Raw genomic sequence first — 22,534 nt, 5'->3', positions numbered from 1 at the left:
TTTAGTGAAACGAAGTGAGAAAAAGGACTTTCATACTCCTCAGCTCTGACTGCCTATCTCTTTGCTCCCAAAGTAGTTTGCAGGGGAGGTTTTTGATAGACTGTAATCTTTATTTCAAGACAGGATGTTGTAATTATATGCAAATTTTGGGTAGTTTTTTTTTTCAGGTACGAATACCTAATCATAACTCACAGTGTACAACAATCCAGCATATTTGAAAGGGGTTAACTTATTCCTTATAAGCCTTTTTTTGAGGGGAGAGGGAGGTAGCTCTGTGGTTTTGGGGAAATTGAGTTTCTTTCTGAGCTGTTTACTAATACCAAATCTCTTTCTAATAGCTTCGTTCTGCATTAAAAGATTTACATAACTAAGCTATAAAATGTGCAAATTGATGTAAGCATCATTGGATGTTTCACACTGTCTTCCCTCTTCACAAACTCTTTTTAGTACACGTTCATATACCCAAAATGCTGTAGGGTCTCTTTGTGTGAGGTGATAGTGTAGATGCTGCTACGATACGTAGTTGACTAAGTTCTGGAAAGCCATAAACTCACAGAGTCAGAGATTAAAGAATTGGATAGTTTGTTTAAATGAATATTCTGGTTAATTGAATAATTGAGAATGTACTAGGTATGTACCTTACACATTTTTAAAACAATAGAATGGGATAAAATTAAAGACGCAGGATTTCTTCAAGTGTTCAGAAGTCATTGTTATGAGTATTTATTATCTTTGTGCATTATACTGGACATTTTTAGGGTTTTTGATTCTGGAAGACTTTAAGGCATTTAAATTTTCTTCCTGTAAGGGCCTCTTGAGGGTTTGTGAGACATTCTAATATGTGATACTTTGTGAGGGTAGTTTTCATATTCATTTCTTATTTGATAAGTACCTTAAGAGTTTTGTGTACTGTTCCGTTAAAATATCATTAGATATGTAGTGAGAAGCTTGAGATTGCTGTGTAAGAGACCGGAAAGAAGTTTCTTATTACCTAATGTTTGAAGTATGAAGTCTCAAAGTTGTTGATGGAGAGGCTGATAGGAAGAAAGTAGAATTTGTAAAGGAGCTTTTTAAAGAGGCAGTGTAGTGTGGAGGAGAAACAGCACTAGGTTTTAAAGTAGTGGAACAATGGCTAGTGACTGGTATAGAATAGTTTCCTGTGCTTGGCATGCTCAATAGGGTGTATGTAATGCTTGATCAAGGCCAGAAATGCTAGCTGACTGCTCTTGCAGACAATTGCAGTGAAAAAGCCAAGAGTTTTAGATTTGACTGTTTGTAGAACTAGAACAGTTGCCTTTTCAGCTCTGCAGGTGAAATCCTAGAGTTAGTAAACTAACTCTAGATGCTTGCACGGATGTAAAATGGGCATTCATCTGCCAGCTGAACTGCCGTACTAAAGAAAAAAATAGGCTAGAGGAATGTTAATTTCTAAAAAGAAAAGGTTTTCCCTTTGTCTGATTTAACTTCTCAAACAGTCTAAGATGATTCTGAAAGAAGATTTACAATTGATTTTGGAAATTGAGTGAAGCATATACTCATTTCTAATTAGGATTAGGGTCACTAGTGATCGTAGTAAGCCCGCTTGGAATTAAGGTGATTGCCGGGCAATATGTAAGGGATTATATGTGATTAAATACAATAATTTAAATCCCTAGACTTCAAATTAATATATACCAAGTAGAATGATCATTTTCTTCCTTCTGGTCTCCTTTCCTCTCAAAATTGGGGGAGGAATTTAAATACCTTCTACATTCTTTTTTATTTTGAAGAACTAAATACAGTGAGAATGCCTTTCAGTGAATGATAAAGGGATCAGGTAGAAATTTCTGACTAACCGATTTTTAAATTTTCTCTTTGGAAATGCCACTTAACTCCTTTGATTGATTTCTGAGCTTAGTATTGTTTAGTAAATAGCCTGTCCTGTAAAACGCTGCATCTCCTAAGTTTTAAATTAATAGGGAGGGGCCGGCCCTGTGGCGTAGCGGTTAAGTGCACGTGCTCCGCTGCTGGAAGCCCGGGTTTGGATCCCGGGTGGGCACTGATGCACCGTTTGTCAGGCCATGCTGTGGCGGCGTTCCATATAAAGTGGAGGAGGATGGGCACAGATGTTAGCCCAGGGCCAGTCTTCCTCAGCAAAAAGAGGAGGATTGGCATGGATGTTAGCTCAGGGCTGATCTTCTTCACACAAAAAAAAAAAAAAAAGAAATCGGTATCAAAAACAATGAAAAGAAAAATACATTGAAAAAATAAAAAAAATAAAAAAATAAATTAATAGAAAATATTTGATTAACGAGTAGATAGTAATTTTTTATGTACCTACTTTGCTAATAGAGATGGTGAAGGTTTTAAATTATATATATGTATATGGTTAAATTATATAGACCATGTATAGTTATACCTTTAAATAAATGAAAAAACATCCCATGTCCACTAATTGGAAAACTTAACGTTGTTAAGATGGCAGTAGTCCAAACTGATCTACAGATTCAACATATTCCCCACCACTACTAGCTGACTTATTTGTATAAATTGACAAGCTGATTTTAAAATTTATATGGAATTGCAAGTTACTCAGAATAGCCAAAACAATACTGAAAAAGAACAGAGTAATAGGACTCACACTTCCCAGCTTTAAGGCTTACTGTAAAGCACTGGTAATCAAAATGGTGTGCTGCCAGCACAAGGATAGACACACAGATCAAGGGAACAGAATAGAGAACTCAGAAACAAACCCATACATCTATGGTCAATTGATTTTTTTTTTTTTTAAATATATTTTTTTAATTTTATTTATTTACTTTTTTACCTCAAAGCCCCCGTAGATAGTTGTATGTCATAGCTGCACATCCTTCTAGTTGCTGTATGTGGGACGCGGCCTCAGCATGGCCGGAGAAGCGGTGCGTGGGTGCACGCCCGGGATCCGAACCCGGGCCGCCAGCAGCGGAGCGTGTGCACTTAACCGCTAAGCCACGGGGCCGGCCCATGGTCAATTGATTTTTGATAAGAGTGCCAGAACCATTCACTGGGGGAAAGAATAGTCTTTTCAACAAGTGGTGCTGGGAAAACTGGATAGCCACATGCAAAAGAATGAAGTTGGAACCTTACCTCACACTTTATATAAAAATTGACTCAAATGGATCAAAGACCTAAATGTAAGAGCTAAGACTATAAAACAGAAGTAAATGTAGGGATAAATCTTCATGATCTTGGATTTGGCACCAGTTTCTTAGATACGACACCAAAAACATGAACAACAAAAGAAAAAAATAAATTGGACTTTTATCAGAATTAAAAACTTTTGCACCTTAAAGGATGCCATCAAGAAAGTTAAGACTCTCCCACAGAATGGGAGAAAGTATTTGCAAATTATACATCTGATAAACACCTGTATCTAGAATATATAAAGAACTGTTACAACCCAATGATAAAAAGACAACCCATTTTAAAAATGGGCAAAGAATCTGAATAGATAGTTCTCCAAATGGGATATACAAGTGACCAGTAAGCACGTGAAAAGATGCTTGACATCAGAAGTTAGAGAAATGCAGATAAAACCACTATGAGATACAACTTCACACCAACTAGGAAGGCTAAAATAAAAATATCAGATAATATAAGTACTGGTGAGAATGTGGAGAAATCTGAACAATCTTTCAGTTCCATTTTTGGCAGGAATGTAAAGTGGTGCAGCTGCTTTGGAAAACAGTCTGGCAGTTCAAGTGGTTAAACATAGTTACCGTGTGACCCAGCAATTTCACTTCTAGGTATATACCCGAGAGAATTGAAAACATGTTTCTACAAAAGCTTCTACACTGATGTTCGTAGTAGCATTATTCTTTTTGGTGTGTGTGAGGAAGATTAGCCCTGAGCTAAACATCTGTTGCCAATCCTCCTCTTTTTGCTAAGGAAGATTGGCCCTGGGCTAACATCTGTGCCCATCTTCCTCTACTTTATATGTGGGATGCCTGCCACAGCATGGCTTCATAAGCCATGTGCAGGTCTGCGCCTGGGATCTGAACTTGCAAACCCCGGGCTGCTGAAATGAAGAGTGCAAACCCAACCACAATGCCACTGGGCTGGCCCCAATAGTAGCATTATTCTTAATAGCCAAAAGAGAGAAACAACCCAGATGTCCGTCAGCAGCTGAATGGATAAACAAAATGTGTGATATCCATATAATTGAATAATTCTTTCACCTAGCACGTGTCTGCAAAGTTCATCCATGTAGCGTGTATCAGTATATCATGTATCAGTACATGCTACATGGATGAACTTTGCAGACACGTGCTAGGTGAAAGAAGCCAGTCACAAAAGACCACATATTATATGATTCCGTTCATATGGAAGTCCAGAATAGAGAAATCTGTAGAAAAAAAGAGTAGATTAGTGGTTGCTTAGGGTAGATGGGTGGGGGCTGAGGGGGCAGTGAGAAGCGTGGTCAGGCACAATAGCTAAAGGATTCAAGGTTTCTTTGTGAGGTGATGAAGATCTTCTAAAATTAGTTGTGATGGTTGTACCTATCTGTGAATACAGTTGTCCCTTGTTACCCGGGGGGGTTGGTTCCAGGACTCCCACCTCCACGGATAGCAAAATCCACAGATGCACAAGTCCCTTATATAAAATGGTGTAGTATTTGCATATAACCTAAGCACATCCTCCCGTAGACTTTAAATCATCTCTAGATTACTTGTAATACCTAATACAATGTAGATGCTATGTAAATAGTTGTTATACAATATTGTTTAGGTAATAAGGAAAGAAAAAAAAGGTCTGTACATGTTCAGTACAGAGGCAACCATTGTAGGCCTTTTGATCTGTGGTTGGTTGAATCTGTGGATGTGGAACCTGAGGATTTGAGGGGCTGACTATATACTTCTTGGTTATATACTTTTAATGTAGGGTGAGTGGTATGGTATGTGAGTTACATGTCAATGCTGTTAAAAAAAGAATGCATGAATTTTTATATATTTGTGTTTATTCCACTTAAGGATTTTTAGTAGTCAAAAGATATGATAAAAATGGCATATAGGTTTAATTTAGAGGTGATATGTTTGATTCATTACAGGAAAAAAAGCAACTTGGAGAGTGTATTGTAATGAAGGCACAAGATGATGGGGCTGCAGACTAGGAGTGTCAGGGAGATCGCAGTGGAATGAAGGCTTAGTGCATGGATATGGTGGGGAGAGGGAATGAAGGTTAGAAATGAGCAAAACATAGTTCTAACTTTGGTGGAGGGTGTAATATAGATTGTGGGGAAGATGTGAGAGGATGGTTTGCTGTCGTGGAGGGAGGGGTAAAAGATGAAGTGGAGAAAAGAGCTTTAGTGGGATGATGAGTTTGGAAGCCAGATTTTAGAGAGTTTGAAAGAATTATTGGAGACAGTCCTGTATTTTTTGGACTCCTTATAGTTCCTTGCCTAATAAATATTGTTTAATTGTTGGAGGAATTGCATGAAGGAAAAATGGGGGATTGCCATGAGATTTGGCAGTAAAAGACAGGAAGGAAATAACACAGCAGCTAAAGAATGGCTGGATAGAGGAGATCTGAGTTCGTTTAAATGAATAGGAAAAATGGTCTTCAGGAATTGGTTTTATATACACAGGTAGCGATAGTAGGAGGAACATTCTAGGAAGACTATCCTCTTATGCTGAGAAAAATGGAAGGCTGATGAAAAGATAATATTTTGATGGTTTTAATCTTCAGAGAAGAGAGTATGAAGTGAGGACTGGTCTGAAAGAGGTGTGACCTGGAATGATTTGTTAGGAAGAGAGAAAAGAATATAAGTAGCAAGTGCTGGTCTAGATGCAGCTGAAAAATGAACTTATAGTGGGCCAGAGCTGTATAGATCTGTTTTCCTTTTCTACTTGGTTCATTTTCAGTAGCTGCAAGGTGGAAGAGTATACAAAAATAAATGAGACAATGACCCTGGAATCAAGGATCTCACGTCCACATTCCACATACTGTGGCCATACTGGGCCTTCTTACTATTGCCCAAACTATAGACTATTTTACAATTCTATGTCTTTGCATAGACTTTATACTAACTATAACTACAAGGTAGTACAGAGGAAGGAGGATTCATTCTGTCAGGATTATTGGAAGGTAACACAGATATATTGATTCTTGATAAACCAGAGTCACGAGTTTGTTAGAGACCCAAAGGACATTCTAAGCAGAAAGAACTGCATTTTACTAAGGCTCAGAAGCATGGCTTTTGGGGGAAGTTGTATAAGCAGGTACAAATGCTGAAGTGATAGGAGATAAGACTGTAATAGTAAGCAAGGAACAGTTTGGAAAGATTGTTTTATGCCCCAGAATTTGCACTTTAGTCTGTAGAGGAAGAAGAATAATTAAAGGATTTTAAAGATGAGAGTGATGTTCTGTTTTGCAATTTTAGAAAGAATCATGTTGGCAGCTTCTGCCACTGTGTCTTCTTACTCCTCGCTGTCCCTAGTCTGTCTTTTTCCTCAGCTGCGCCGTACACTGTCAAGATTTCATAACTTTGTTCATTTTGTTTTTTTCTTAGGGTGCCAGAGTTCTGTTAACTCTTCCAGGCCCAATTTCAAATACACATTCCTTTGAAGCCTTCAGTACTTTCAGGCAGACTTAACTCATCCTCATTTCTTTAGCGTTTTGTTTATAGTGAAAGAATAGCACTCATTTATTGTGCCTAAACTAGTTGTGTGTAATTTTATTCTTAGCTAGGAACCTTGTGATTGCTTGAGGACAAGAAGTGTAAACACGTTCATCTGTATAACTAGCAGCTAATGCATAACAGGTATCTGTCCAGTAATTGTTCAGTTGAATTGAATGATATATTATGTCAAAAATGTCTATTTCCTGTAAGCTATTAAGTGCATAATGAACTGAAAAACTCAGAATATAGAATGAGACAGAGCCAACTGATTTAGGAACTGATTTCCAAGGTTGATACTAATAGATTAATAATTATTTTTTAAAGTTATGATTGAGTTAGGTGTTCACCCACCCAGAATAATATTATCAAGACCACACTTTTCCAATTTGTCAATAATAATGCACTTTATTTCTGAGTTAGAATCAGAAATCTTCCTGAGATCAGAGTACTGCAGTTAACTTATTTACTTCTGTGACTTATTTTCATGAAATGGTATACAGTTACGTGTCGCTTAGCGACGAGCATATGTTCTGAGAAACGTGTCATTAGGTGATTTCGTCGTTGTGTGAACATCATAGAGTGTACTTACACAAACCTAAATGGGATAGCCCACTACACACCTAGGCCATATGGTACTAATCTTATGGGACCGTTGTATTTGTGATCCGTCGTTGACCTTTTCTGTGGTTATGCGGTGCATGACTGTAGTTCTTTCTCTTGCTGACTAGACTCCAGGTAAAAGTTTTAAAAATATTATGCTATCCCTGAAAATCAGATTAAGATGTTTTGTGAGATTCTCTTTGAGATGTCAGATCTGTTAGCTTGACCATTATTAACCTCAGGAACTTGCAGATGCCTTGTGTTCGCTGTGGGTTGGCCTACAGTTGGCCTCTATTAAGGGGTCAATACGAGGGTTTCAAACCCTTGAAAAGTTTTTTATTCTGAGGAGGCAGCTACCCAGCTGGCAGAAGCCCATTCTTTTGTTTTCTCAGAATACAGTTGTCATGCTTCAAGAGGCTGGCAAATGTTGCTTTGGCAGAATAAGGATGAGAATAATTTTTTTAGCCATGCTTTCCTTTGGTCTTTGAAGCAAATACAGAATGTTGATGGAATATGAAATTGATTCGAGAAATATACCTTAGAATTAAGGTAATGGAAGCATGTAAGTTTGGTACCATGTAAGTAAATGCAGCAGAAGACTTCTGTGGCTTCTTGCTATAATTTAGAAATATTTTGTGTTCCTTTTAGGGTCATTGCCATTTGCAAATTTCAGCATAATTGCTATGTTCTGTTTAAGTTTGTTAAGAGTTTTGTGACTTAGTTATTTTAAGTATAATTTAAAATAAAATGTGTTTTTTGTCATTTCCAGTAACGACTGTCTCTTTCCTTTTTTTGTATATATTTCTCTTTCCATCATATTAATAGAACAAATATGTTTAAATTTCCAGTTAGTTTGTCTTATTTTCCCATGTGGGTTTAAGATTTCATGGTCTTTTGCAGATTTCTGTCACATTATTGACCATTTTTCTGCTGTTCATTTTGCTTTAGCCACACTGAACTTGCTGTACTTGGAATAAGCCAGCCTCTGGCATCCTCCCCTGAGATTAACCCCTGAAGGAATGGTCATAAAATAAAGAGAAAAATTAGAAAGCCCCAGGGAAGGAGTGTTGGTACTGGGGGGTGTGTTTGTGTGTGCACGCATGCATGTGCATGTGGCCTTGGTGGTGGTGGTGGTGGTGGTGTTGGTGACGGTGATGGTAGTGTGAGTTAGGGACTGCCAGTATATACAACTAGTGGGGAAGTATATACTACTAGGGGGGAAAAAGCCATTCGAATTCAGGTCTTGGTGCCCACCCCCACTGTTATCTTGATAATTAGTATCTGCCCCCTATAATTGTGATAGCAATGACTCAGACAGTGGGTACAAGAGTCCTCCAGAATAAATCATGATAGCACTTCCTAAAGTTCCCTACCTCTAAAATTCCTCACCCCTAAAATTCCCTTACCTAAATTCCCTATCCCTCCTCCACCAAACTCTTAGGGAGTGGTGAGTTATAATGAAACCTCGTGCATTGCTGGTGGGAATGCAAAATGGTGCAGCTACTACAGAAAACAATTAGGCAGTTTCTCAAAAAGTTAAACATAGACTTGCCATATTCTGCTCCTAAGTACCCAAAAGAATTGAAAGCAGGGACTCAAACAGGTACTTGTATACCGCTGTTCATAGCAGCTTTATTCACAATAACCAAGAAGTGGCAACAGTCCAAATGACCGTCAACAGATAAAAAGATAAACAAATGGTATTTCCTTAAAATGGAATATTATTCAGCTTTAAAAAGGAATGAAATTTTGAAACTTGCTACAACATGGATGAACTTTGAAAACATTATGCTAAGTGAAAGAAGTCAGATACAGAAGGACAAATATTATATGATTCCACTTATGTGAGGTATGTAGAATAAGCAAATTCATAGACACAGAAAGTAGGAAAGAGATTACCAGGAGTTGAGGGGAGGGAGTATGAGGACTGGTTGTTTAATGGGTAGAGTTTCTGATTGGGATGAAGAAAAACTTCTGGAAATGGATAGTGGTGTTGGTTGCACACATTATGTATATATTTAATGGCACTGAATTGTATACTTTAAAATGGTAAATTTTATGTTATGTTAAAAGAAAGAGGAGAAATGGGGGCTGATGCTTGTTAAGTGGAGGTTCCAATTTCTCCACATCCTCACTAACATTTATTATTTTCTGTATACACACACACACACACGCACACACCCGTCCTAATGGGTGTGAAAGGGTATATAAATACGCGAGAAGACCTACAGTGGTTGTGCGTGTACTGAACATGTACAGACCTTTTTTTCTTGTTATTCCCCAAACAATACAGTATAACTATTTATATACATGTTTTTAACATAACATTAACTTAATACTCACAGTTACCCTGATGATTATTGCTTGTCCATTTAACGAATACATAACATAGTCAAAAGTTCAGAAAGCTTTAACAATCTGACAAAAATTACACAGCTAAAAAAATGACAAGGTTAGAATTTGAAGTTTGCTCTGTCTCCCAAACTCAAATTCCCTGAGGGTTACACACCACACCCAGATTTGCCTGGAATGTCACCTCTCAGATCAGTAATCAAATACCCCAACTTCTTATTACAACCTTCTCCTCTAACTTGTTCACAAAATTACTCTCAATGCCTAGGTTCTCCAGTCACATGGAAACTTCCAATACTTTGACCCCACTTAACAAATATGTTTTAAAAAAAAAAGTGAAAGTGCCAGCACTTAGGTAGGAAACTTGAAATGACAAAATTAGAGGAGAAATATGGGGAAATAATAGAGATTGATGTCCTAGAATTAAAGAGAGAGGAAAGATCTCAGATTAAAAAGGCCCAAAAGAATACCAAATAGAGTTAAGAAGAAACCCATACCTGGACACATTATAGTGAAATTTAAGACTATCCGAGATAGAGAGAAGTCTAAAAGCTTATCAAGAGAATAAATAACATTATTAAGGAACAAGATTCAAATTGACGTCACACTTTTCAACAGCAACATAGACTGCAAGAAGACAGTAGAGTAATAATATATTTTGAGTACTGAAAGTATTGAAAGGAAATAATTTTGAACCTTGAATTTTATATCCAACCAACCATCATTCAAGTATAAGAGCATGATTAAAATATTCTCAAACATAGAAGCCCTTTGAAGATTAGCATACTAAGTCTCACATGGAGAACAGTTCTGGAGGAAGAATTCAAATGAGTGGAGAAACATATCTAACAGATGCTGCTAGATATGTGAAATATATACTTGTAAGACGTGTAAAGAATGATCAAATACCAAAGTAAAAATTGTCTTAAAAAATTAAGCATGACCAAAGAAAGAAATACAGGAAGTATATCCATAAAACATGATGAGGATTGGGTGGAGGGGAGATCAGGGACATGAGGGCGTGGTAAAGTTCTTGTCTTGATAACGGGAAGTATGGATAACAATTTTATTTGTCAAAAAGAAAGGATGTAAAAAGTTTAGAAAAAGCAAAGGACAAGTTGAAATAAAATTGTCAGTTAAAAGGCAGAGATTGACGATTCAATAAAAAAAAATCTAACTCTATACATATATTTTTTTACAAGAAATATCCTAAATCATGATTTAAAATTATATAGGGGGAGGGGGATGGATAGGATGTATATGAAAATTGTTGAAAATTGAGAATCCCAGCAGTGCTTTTGCTTATGTGGGTTATATCTATCGTTAGTTACCATATTAGAAATTAAAACTGAAAAATTTTAAAAATATTCATCTATTGGTTAGTTTAAAAACAGCAATAATATACCCTTTTTATGTTATCATAAGTAACATTTTTATGAAAAATAACTATTTTACTAAACTGAATAGTGAGAAGAGTAGTGTTGTTTTATGCACTTTTGCAAATCTCTTTTTTTTTTTTTTTTTTTTTTAAAGATTTTATTTATTTTATTTTTTGCCCCTAAAGCCCCAGTAGATAGTTGTATGTCATAGCTGCACACCCTTCCAGTTGCTGTATGTGGGACTCGGCCCCAGGATGGACAGAGAAGTGGTGCCTCAATGCGCACCCGGGATCCGAACCCGGGCCTCCAGCACCGCAGCGCACACACTTAACCACCAAGCCACAGGGCCGGCCCGCAAATCTCTTTAATGTCTGGTTTAATACAGCATACTTAGAATCTCTTTTCTGCTTCAGCATTCACTCTGTTGCAGTGTGTTGTTTTTGAGGTACGTGAGGAGAATCCTAGGACCTTGTGGATCTTTTGAAAGCATATGGAGAACCCTCAGGGGTCCTGAGACCACAATTTGAGAACTGCTTTTTCCGTACAAGTTTCTTCGTTATCACCCCCCTCCAATTGGGTGTCTTCTGCATTGATGACAGTACTTTTCTCATTATCCCATATTCCGTCCCACCTTCCATTGTTGTTTTTGCTATTTCCTATCTTACATTCTTTCTGGTTTAAAACTGGTCTTCTCTAAGTCTTTACTGATGATTCTAGTCTCTGTGACTCTCTCTTCTCTAAAATCTGTTGACAAGTGTAGTGAATTCCACATGATTTTTACTTTTCTAAGTTTTCTTTTTCCAGTTACATTATAAAGCTCCTTTAAAGTAGGGACTCTAAAATTGACAAGACAAAATAAGAGTTTCTCCTTACATAGAATGTTTGGTACGAAGTAATATTTGTTGTTTGATTGGAAGTAACACTCTCCGGGAAAGCACATATAGATCACAGATTCTCTTTTGGCTTTAAATGGTTCATTGGAAAACTATAGTATCTTACCCATTACCTGCTATATGGTAATACTTTTGGTATCGCAAGTAATACTTTTGGTATCGCAAGTAATGCTTTTTAAAAGATATTTTGTACAACTAAAACCATATTCAGTTCAGGCTTATTGATCTTGTAAGTCACTTATTGATTAATTTATTTTCTTACCATTTCAGAAAAAAGCCAAAGGACAAGAGCTGTTTGATCAGATTATGTACCACTTGGACCTTATTGAAAGCGACTATTTTGGACTGAGATTCATGGATTCTGCGCAAGTAGCAGTGAGTAGCTGTGTTCTAGAGGTTCCCATATGGGGGCAGAAATGGAAAATTTCAGATGATGTACTAAGTGTTACAAGGCTACGTATTCTTAATGCATTCTTTTTTTCCTGTGATTTTTCTTACTCTGATCTGAAACTTTGACCCCTTACTTCAGAATAACCTGAAGTGCTTGTTAAAAAAAAATGAGTTCTGGCCCTAAACTGTATTAGTAGAGCATGATCTTTGCGGATGAGACTTGGAAGTCCGTCTTTTTAATAACCACTGGATTGGTTGTTGGGCATACTGGAGTTTGAGAACCACCCTGTAATGGGAAGAGTGCTAGAATGGGAGTTTTGTGAGCTCTTGGGTAAGTGATAGAAGTTTCTAATTTGCAAATTAAGATGAGTAGACTAGAATATCTGTAAGATCCCTTCCAGATCTGGGATTCTCTATCTGTAAATAGATGTTCTTTGACATGTGTATTTCAAATGAGAAAACAGCATATGTAATAGGGTAGGAAGTTGGAGGTTTTTCAAAGAACTGAATACTGTACTAGGATTTGACTGGAGGGTATTTAAAAGAAAATAGTAGATGATATGATTGAAAGGTGGATTAGTGGCTATATCATCCAACTGAATACCAAAAGTATTAAATAATAAATGGGCAATATTTATTCTCTAATAATTGAGATTAGGAATTTTTCAAGCAGTGAGGTTATGTTTTGCTTCAGGAAGTTTTTTATAGAAATATTGTGTAGGATTATTTGGAGTGGGCAGAGATCAAAGTCAGAAAGAGTCATTACAAACACTTTGAGGTTAAAAGTAATATTAAGGCCTGGAATAGGGCATTCACAGTAGCAGGGAGAGGGAAGGAGCAGAGATAAAGATATCAAGACATTAAGCCTTGTTTTCTGGAAGTCTGTGATGGAGTGTGTGTGTATGTGTGTGTGTTTAGTGACACAATAGCGGTATCTAGGACGCGTAGGAATACTATATATAATAAGAGTTCTCAAGAATTCTCAAGTTTGTTTTGGAGTGGGGCTTTGTTTGTTTGGTTTGGTATGATTAATAAATTAAGTGGAATACCTCTATAAGATACTTTTAAAAACCCACATCTTTTGGAGATGAGTGCCTTAACTGGCTTTATAGAACATCTTGGCTGAATTTACAATTGTTAATAATGGTAGCTGAGGGCTGGCCCCATGGCTTAGCGGTTAAGTGCACGCGCTCCGCTGCTGGCGGCCCGGGTTCGGATCCCGGGCGCGCACCGACACACCGCTTCTCCGGCCACGCTGAGGTCATGTCCCACGTACAGCAACTAGAAGGATGTGCAGCTATGACGTACACCTATCTACTGGGTCTTTGGGGGGAAAAATAAATAAAATTATAAAAAAAAGAAAAAAAATGTAGCTGTAATTTTTTTCCTTGATTTCCATCCCCCCCCCGCCCCGAATTAAAAAAAAAATTAAACATGAGCATTCAGCAACAGGATAATGGCTAGGTAAAATTTGGCACACTCTTCCAATGGAATACTCTCCAGCTCATTAAAAATGGTGATTTTTTTAAGTATGCTAGTTGACATGAAATGATGTAAACAATGAAAAGGGTTATAAAATGGTATAATTGAATTTTTCTATTTAAAAAAAAATCTGGATATATGCACATATATATACGTGAAAAAATTTGCAAAGCTTTTTACCATAGTTTCAGAGTTCTGATCTCTGGATGGAGTTTGTGTAGGAGGTGTTTCTTTTATTTTTGTTTTTAATGTTATTTCTCTTCTGTTAGACTAAATCCACTAGGGACAGAGAATGAGTTACTTAGCTCTGTTACCCAGCATGTAGTAGGCACACAAAATGTTTATTGAATTCAGTTCTGGTCTGCTCCTTATTTGGGGAAGGCTTGGTTGATTATTGAGTTTATGTCATTCAACTCTCATGTCGTGAATAATGGAGTCAAAGTCTTAGAATCAATGAAAAATAAATGATTTTAGGGGTAGATAATTCATAGCTTCCTGTTTTTTTTAGAAATTGTAGGGGAAAAGAGGTAGAAGTATACCAATGTTAAGTTTCAGGTACTTTCTTTCCTTTTCTTAAGATATTTAAGAAATTGTGGAAAGAAATAGACATGCAGCCATTGCTAAGTTGTGTTAATTGTTCTTTGCTAGTGTCAACAATTACTGAATTACTAGATTCCATAGCAATATTTTCCCCCCCTCATTTGATACAGATATAGTGCCTTTCTTCTGGTCAAAATGAGTTTTTGGTAAAGCCAGCATTAGAAATTCTTCTTGTTGTTGTTGATGTCATGAGGGTTTATAACATTGTGAAATTTTAGTTGTACATTATTGTTTGTCAGTGACCATAGAAATGTGTCCCTTCACCCCTTGTGCCCACCCCCCAACCCCCTTGCCCCACCCCATAACCACCAAACTGTTCTCTCTGTCCGTGCTTAAGTTTATCTTCCACATATGAGTGAAATCATGGGGTGTTTGTCTTTGTCTGGCTTATTTCGCTTAACATAATACCCTCCAGGTCCAACCATGTTGTTGCAAATGGGATGATTTTGTCTTTTTTCATGGCTGAGTAGTATTCCATTGTATATATATACCACATCTTCTTTATCCAGTCATTAGTCTAGGGACACTTGGGTTGCTTCCACTTGGCTGATGCTGCAATGAACATAGGGGTGCATAAGCCTCTTTGGATTGTTGATTTCAGGATCTTTGGATAAATACCCAGTAGTGGGCTAGCTGGATCATAAGGTATTTCTATTTTTAATTTTTTGTGGAATCTCCATACTGTTTTCCATAGCAGCTGCACCAGTTTGCATTCCTGCCAGCAGTGAATTAGGGTTCCTGTTTCTCCACAACCTCTCCAATATTTGTTATTTTTTGTCTTGGTGATTATAACCATTCTAACGGGTGTAAGGTAATATCTTAGTGTAGTTTTGATTTGCATTTCCACGATGGTTAGTGATGTTGAATGTCTTTTCATGTGTCTCTTGGCCATCTGTGTAACTTCCTTGGAAAAATGTGTGTTCGTATCCTCTGCCCATTTTTTGATCAGGTTTTTTGCTTTTTGTTGTTCAGTTTTTTGAGTTCTTTATATATTAAGGAGATTAACCCCTTGTTGGATATATGATTTGAAAATATTATTTCCCAGCTGGTGGGTTGTCTTTTCATTTTGATTCTGGTTTCATTTGCCTTGCAGAAGCTCTTTAGTCTGATGAAGTCCCACTTGTTTATTTTTTCTTTTGTTTCCCTTGTCCGAGTAGACATGGAATTCTAAAAGATGCCTCTATGACGATGTCAAAGAGTGTACTGCCTGTGTTTTCTTCCATGAGTTATATAGTTTTGGGTCTTGCCTTCAAGTCTTTGATCTGTTTTGAGTTAATTTTTGTGTATGGTGAAAGAAAATAGTCTACTTTTGTTCTTTTGCATGTGCCTGTCCAGTTTTCCCAGCATCATTTATTAAAAAGACTTGCCTTTCTCCATTGTATGTTCTTTGCTCCTTTGTTGAAGATTAGCTGTCCGTAGATGTGTGGTTTTGTTTCTGGGCTTTCAGTTCTGTTCCGTTGATCTGTGTGTCTGTTTCTGTATCAGTACCCTGTTGTTTTGATTACTATAGCTTTGTAGTATATTTTGAAGTCAGGGATTGTGATGCCTCCAGCTTTGTTCTTTTTTCTCAGGATTGCTTTAGCTTTTCGGGGTCTTTTGTTGTTCCATATGAATTTTAGTATTCTTTGTTCTATTTCTGTGAAGAATGTCATTGAAATTCTGATTTGGATTGCACTGAATCTGTAGATTGCTTTAGGTAGTATGGAAATTTTAACTGTGTTTATTCTTCTGATCTACGTGCATGGGATGTCTTTCCATTTCTTGATGTTGTCATCGATTTCTTTCAATAATGTCTTATAGTTTTCAGTGTATAGCTCTTTCACCTTGTTGGTTGACTTTATTCCTAGATATTTTATTCTTTTTGTGGCGATTGTAAATGGGATTGTCTTCTTGAGTTCTCTTTCTGTTATGTAGAAATGCAACTGATTTTTGTAAGTTGATTTTGTATCCTGCAACTTTGCTGTAATTCTTGATTATTTCTAATAGTTTTCCAATGGATTCTTTAGGGTTTTCTCTATATAAAATCATATCATCTGCAAACAGTGAGAGTTTGACTTCTTCGTTGCCTATTTGGATTTCTTTTATTCCTTTTTCTTGCCTAATTGCTCTGGCCAAAACCTTCAGTACTATGTTGAATAAGAGTGATGAGAGTGGGCACCCTTGTCTTTTTCTTGTTCTCAGAGGAATGGGTTTCAGTTTTTTCCTGTTGAGTATGATGTTGGCTGTGGGTTTGTCATATATGGCCTTTATTATGTTAAGGTACTTTCCTTCTATACCCATTTTGTTGAGAGTTTTTATCATAAATGGATGTTGGATCTTGTCAGATGCTTTCTCTGCATCTATTGAGATGATCATCTGGTTTTTATTCCTCATTCTGTTAATGTGGTGTATCACATTGATTGATTTGCAGATGTTGAACCATCCCTGTGTCCCTGGTATAAATCCCACTTGATCATAGTGTATGATCTTTTTAATGTATTGCTGTATTTGGTTTGCCAATATTTTGTTGGGGATTTTTGCATCTATGTTCATCAATGATGTTGGCCTGTAATTTTCCTTCTTTGTATTGTCCTTGTCTGGCTTTGGTATCAGGGTGATGTTGGCCTTGTAGAATGTGTTAGGAAGTGTTTCATCTTCCTCTACTTTTTAGAAGAGTTTGAAAAGGATAGGTATTAAATCTTTGAATGTTTAGTAAAATTCTCCAGAGAAGCCATCTGGTCCTGGACTTTTATTTTTTGGGAGTTTTTGATTACTGTTTCAATCTCTTTACTTGTGATTGGTCTGTTCAGATTCTCTATTTCTTGATTCAGTTTTGGGAGGTTCTGTGAGTCTAGGAATTTATCCATTTCTTCTAGATTGTCCAGTTTGTTGGCATGTAGTTTTTCATAGTATTCTCTTATAATCCTTTGTATTTCTGTAGTATCCATTGTAATTTCTCCTCTTTCATTTCTAATTTTATTTATTTGAGCCTTCTCTCTTTTTTCCTTAGTGAGTCTGGCTAAACGTTTGTCAATTTTGTTTCTCTTCTCAAAGAACCAGCTTTTGTTTCATTGGTCCTTTCTACTGTTTTTTTGGTTTCAGTTTCATTTATTTCTGCTCTAATTTTTATTATTTCCCTCCTTCTGCTGACTTCGGGCTTTGTTTGTTCTTCTTTTTCTAATTCTGTTAGGTGTAGTTTAAGGTTACTTATTTGGGTTTTTCTTGTTTGTCAAGGTGGGCCTGTATTGCTGTGAGTTTCCCTCTCAGGACTGCTTTTGCTGCTTCCCACATGAGTTGGTATGGTGTATTTTCATTTTCATTTGTGTTCAGATATTTTTTGATTTCTCCTTTAATTTCCTCGGTGATCCATTGGTTGTTCAGTAGCATGTTGTTTAGTCTCCACATCTTTGTCACTTTCCCAGTTTTTTTCTTGTAGTTGATTTCTAGTGTCGTAGCATTATGGTTGGAGAAGATGCTTGTTATGATTTCAGTCTTAAATTTATAGAGGCTTGTCTTGTTTCCCCAACATGTGGTCTATCCTTGAGAATGTTCCATGCATGCTTGAGAACAATATGTAATCTGCTGTGTTTGGATAGAGTGCTCTCTATATATCTATTAAGTCCATCTCATCTAGATTTTCGTTTAAGTCCACTATTTCCTTATTGACTTTCTGTCTGGATGATCTATTCATTGATGTAATTGGGGTGTTAAGATCCCCTACTATTATTGTGTTGTTCTTAATATCTCCTTTTAGGTTTGTTAATAGATGCTTTATGTACTTTGGTGCTCCTGTGTTGGGTGCATATATATTTAAAAGTGGTATGTCTTCTTAGTGGAGTGTCCCTTTTGTCATCATATATTGCCCCTGTTTGTCTCTCATTACCTGTTTTATCTTGAGGTCTTCTTTGTCTGATATAAGTATGGCAACACCTGCTTTCTTTTGTTTGCCTTTAGCTTGGAGTATTGTCTTCCATCCTTACACTCTGAGCTTGTGTTTGTCTTCAGAGCTGAGATGTGTTTCCTGGAGGCAGCACATTGTTGGATCTTGTTTTTTAATCCATCCCGCCACTCTGTGTCTTTTGATTGGAGAGTTCAATCCATTTACATTTAGAGTGATTATTGATATATGAGGGCTTAATGTCGCTATTTTATCACTCATTTTCCAGTTGTTTTGCATTTCTTTTGTTTCTTGTCCCATGTGTTTCGGACTGCCAGTTCAGTTTGGTAGTTCTGTATGATGGTTTTCTTAGTTTTCTTTTTAGTTACGTATGTGTCTCTGTTTTGATTATTTGTTTAGTGGTTCCCATGAGGTTTATATAAAAAAATCTCATAGATGAGATAGTCCATTTTCTGATGGCCTCTTATTTCCTTAGACTAAGTTGATTTCATCCCTTTCCCCTTTCCCTTATAAGTTATTTTTTTTTTTTTAAAGATTTTATTTATTTATTTTTTCCCCCAAAGCCCCAGTAGACAGCTGTATGTCATAGCTGCACATCCCTCTAGTTGCTGCATGTGGGACTCGGCCCCAGGATGGACGGAGAAGTGGCGCCTTGGTGCGCGCCCGGGATCCGAACCCGGGCCACCAGCATTGCAGCGCGCGCACTTAACCACCAAGCCACGGGGCCGGCCCTCCCTTATAAGTTATTATTGACACAACTTATTCCATCTTGTCTTGTGAGTTTGTGTTTAAAGTGATGAAGTTATATTTATTTTTGGTGTTTTCTTTCCCTTAATTTTTGGTGTTATGATTAAGTGTTCGCTAACCTATTCTGATAGAGAGCTGCAATTTTTATGATTTTGTCTACCTATTTTTCTCCTTGCTCAAAGCTGTGTATCCCCCTTCTCTCTTTTTTTTTTTCAGGCATGAGGGCCTTCTTGAGCATTTCTTGTAGTGGGGGTCTTGTGGCAGTGAACTCCCTTAGCTTTTATTTATCTGGTATAGTTATTATTTCTCCATCATATCTGAAAGATATTTTCACTGGATAGAGTATTCTTAGCTGAAAGTTTTGTCTTTCAGAATTTTGAATATATCATTCCACTCTCTCCTAGCCTATAAAGTTTCTGCTGAGAAATCAGCTGAGAGCCTCCTAGGATTTGCTTTGTATGTTATTTTTTTTTGTCTTGCTGCCCTTAATATTTTTTCTTTGTCATTGATTTTTTGCCAGTTTTACTACTCTGCCTTGGAGAGGGTCTTTTCATATTGATGTATTTAGGTGAGCTAATGATTTCATTCACTTGTATTTCCAGCTCCTTCCCCGGTTTAGGAAGTTCTCAGCCATTATTTATTTGAACAAGCTTTCTGCTCCTTTTTCCCTCTCTTCTTCCTCTGGAATACCTATAATCCTTATGTTGCATTTCCTAATTGAGTCTGATGTTTCTCAGAGAATTTCTTCATTTCTTTTTAGTCTTAGTTCTCTCTCCTCCTCCATCTGGAGCATTTCTGCCTTCCTATCCTCAATATTGCTAATTCTTTTCCTCCATATTTTCAGCTCTCTTCTTTAGAGTCCAGATTTTTCTTTCTCTCCTCCAGTGTATTTTTTATCTCCAACATTTCTGATTGGTTTTTCTTTATAGTTTCAATCTCTTTTGTGAAAAAGTTCCTGATTTCATTGAATTGTCAGTGTTTTCTTGTAGTTCGTTGAGCTTTTTTATGATAGCTATTTTGAATTCTGTCTCATCAAGGTTATAAATTTCTGTGCCTTCAGGATTGATTTCTGGGTGCCTGTCATTTTCCTTCTGGTCTGAAGATTTAATATATTTTTGCATAGTGCTTGAGGGCATGGGCTTATTTTTCCTCATTCTGAAGATATCTGGTTGCAGCTTCCTCGTGCTGCCACTGGATGGGGGTCAAGAGCTTTGTAATCTGAGCCCGCCGTGATCTGCAGGCGCTCTGGCTGACCGGCTATGTTGGTGCTCTGGGCAGGGGGAGGGGTCTTTCTTTTGCCTACCCGGTCCTGGGGGGCTCCTTGTTCTTCCCTCGCTATCTGCTCTCCTGGGGTGCTAGCTTGATGAAGACATCTCTGCAACAGTTCAGTCCCCTCCGTATGGGAATTACACGCTGTGAGAGAACTTGGAGAGCCACGGTTTTCCTGTGGAGGGCTGCCCCCCACCCCTGAGAGCCGGACAGTCCTGGTCCCAGGGTCGCTGATGTTGGGGAAGGAGGGCAGTTCTCCTTACTTCCATCCACTTGTTCCGGGGGTATCATCACCTCCACCTTCAGATGTAAGGCTCTGTGGGTCTCGCAGATGTCTTTTGTGTTATGTGAGTGTCCTCTGTTAGTATTTGAATGTCCTTTTTGTTGTATCTTGCGGGAGAGAGCCTGAGGGGGGGAGCTCGCTCCGCCATGATGCTGACGTCACTTCTAGCATTAGAACTTTTAATCCCTACTCTTTTTAGTTCTAGTTTATTCTTCCCAATGCCCAGAAATCTAGGTATTAAGATTAAATTTATATGGGCTTACTTTTACTTAGTTTCTTTTTTGATGAGGAAGATTAGCCCTGAGCTAACATCTGTTGCCAATCCTCCTTGTTTTGCTGAGGAAGCTTGGCCCTGGGCTAACATCCATGCCCATCTTCCTCTACTTGATATGTGGGACGCCTGTCACAGCATGGCCTGATAAGTGGTGCAGTGCATAGGTCTGTGCCTGGAATCCAAAACTGGTAACCCTGGGCTGCCAAAGCAGAGCGCGCAAACTTAACCACTATGCCACCAGGCTGGCCCACTTAGTTTCTATTTTTGTTGTCACTAATATGCTCTAAACTATGTGAGTTGGGCTAGAAGAACAATAATTGGTAGATGAAGGCTATTAAAAATGAACTCTAGGGCCGGCCCCGTGGCTTAGTGGTTAAGTGCGTGCGCTCTGCTGCTGGCGGCCCGGGTTCGGATCCCGGCTGCGCACCGACACACCGCTTCTCTGGTCATGCTGAGGCCGCGTCCCACATACAGCAACTAGAAGAATGTGCAGCTATGACGTACAACTATCTACTGGGCTTTGGGGGGAAAAAATAAATAAATAAAATCTTTAAAAAAAAAAAAAAATGAACTCTAGATAGCACTTTAAATATCCTCAAAGTGCCAACTCATTTACATAACAATTTTACATCAGTTAACATAGAGAAGGCTTTCAGTTATTTGTGGCCACATTTAACCCCAGAATGAAACAGAGGTGATACTTTACAAGCAGTTCAATTTATTGATGTAGATGGTGAACTTGATAGATCAAGTGGAATTGTTGGCCAGGATCATCTATGTGTGAGGTAAGTTAACCCAATGATTTCCATATCTCTTTCTCATATTTACTGTGTTGACATAACTGTAGAATCCAAAGGGGATGAGGCAGGGTAAAAAATGCTGCATACTTGATATGTTTTCTTTTCCCATTTTGGATAGAGATAGATACAGAGAAGTACATCATGATGGTAAATCACAGCTGACATGTAACAGACTGTTGAAGATCAAAAAGGATTGGTAGAGGAATTGTGGTGAACTAAGGAGCATACGTATCATTTTCTCTCTAAAAAGGGGATGGACAAACAGGTACTACCCAGCTCCAGCCATTTGTTGCCAAATAACATTGCTTGATTGATCTTCAGGTATTTAAAGAAAAGCTAGAAATCTAGATTTTTGGGTTAAAGCCTCCATTTTTTAAAGAACAGTGGTTAAATTTCTTCTAAAAAGTTTGGCTGATGAAAGAAATAAAAAAAGAATTAAAAAAAGAGCTAAATAAATGGAGAGACATACCATGTGCTGTGTGGATTAGAAGACTCAACAAAGTAAAGATATGAGTTCTCCCCTAAGTGATATACAGATTTTGTGCAATTTGCATCAAAATTCCAGCAAAATCTTTTGTGATTGTAGACAGGATTATTTTAAAATTTATATGGAAAGGCAGAGGAACTGGAATAGCTGAAAATAATTTTGAAAAAAGAGAGTAAAGTGGGAGGAGTCACTTTACCCAGCTTCAAGATTTATTTTATAACTACTGTAATCAAGGCTATGTGGTATTGGCAATAGACACATAGATCAGTGGAGCAAGATAGGAACCTGGAAATAGCCCTACACAGGTATGGCCAAGTGATTTTTGACAGAGATGCCAAGGTAATTCAGTGGAAGAAGGGTAGTCTCAATAATGGTGCCGGAGCAGTTGGATATCAGGTAAAATAATGAACCTTGACCTAAACCTTATACCTGTACAGAAATAAATAATGAACATGAATGTAAAA

At 37.5% G+C, this 22,534-nt stretch overlaps 1 protein-coding gene across 5 annotated transcripts in view; it reads left to right on the top strand.

The window, feature by feature from the left end:
* The window catches only part of EPB41L5 (erythrocyte membrane protein band 4.1 like 5), a 124,702-nt gene that overhangs the window by 7,039 nt on the left and 95,129 nt on the right, over positions 1–22,534 (top strand). For all 5 annotated transcript variants that reach the window (XM_087435049.1, XM_087435047.1, XM_087435046.1 and 2 more), the window contains exon 3: positions 12,132–12,236. In XM_087435049.1, coding sequence (XP_087291175.1) covers positions 12,132–12,236 — 105 coding nt within the window. The remainder of the gene's footprint in view (positions 1–12,131; positions 12,237–22,534) is intronic.

Source organism: Ceratotherium simum, chromosome 9, assembly GCF_057802395.1.
Source record: "Ceratotherium simum simum isolate JZ-2026a chromosome 9, ASM5780239v1, whole genome shotgun sequence".
Lineage (NCBI taxonomy): Eukaryota > Metazoa > Chordata > Mammalia > Perissodactyla > Rhinocerotidae > Ceratotherium > Ceratotherium simum.
The sequence above is the reverse complement of the archived record's forward strand: the minus strand, read 5'-3'. Positions and strand labels throughout refer to the sequence as shown.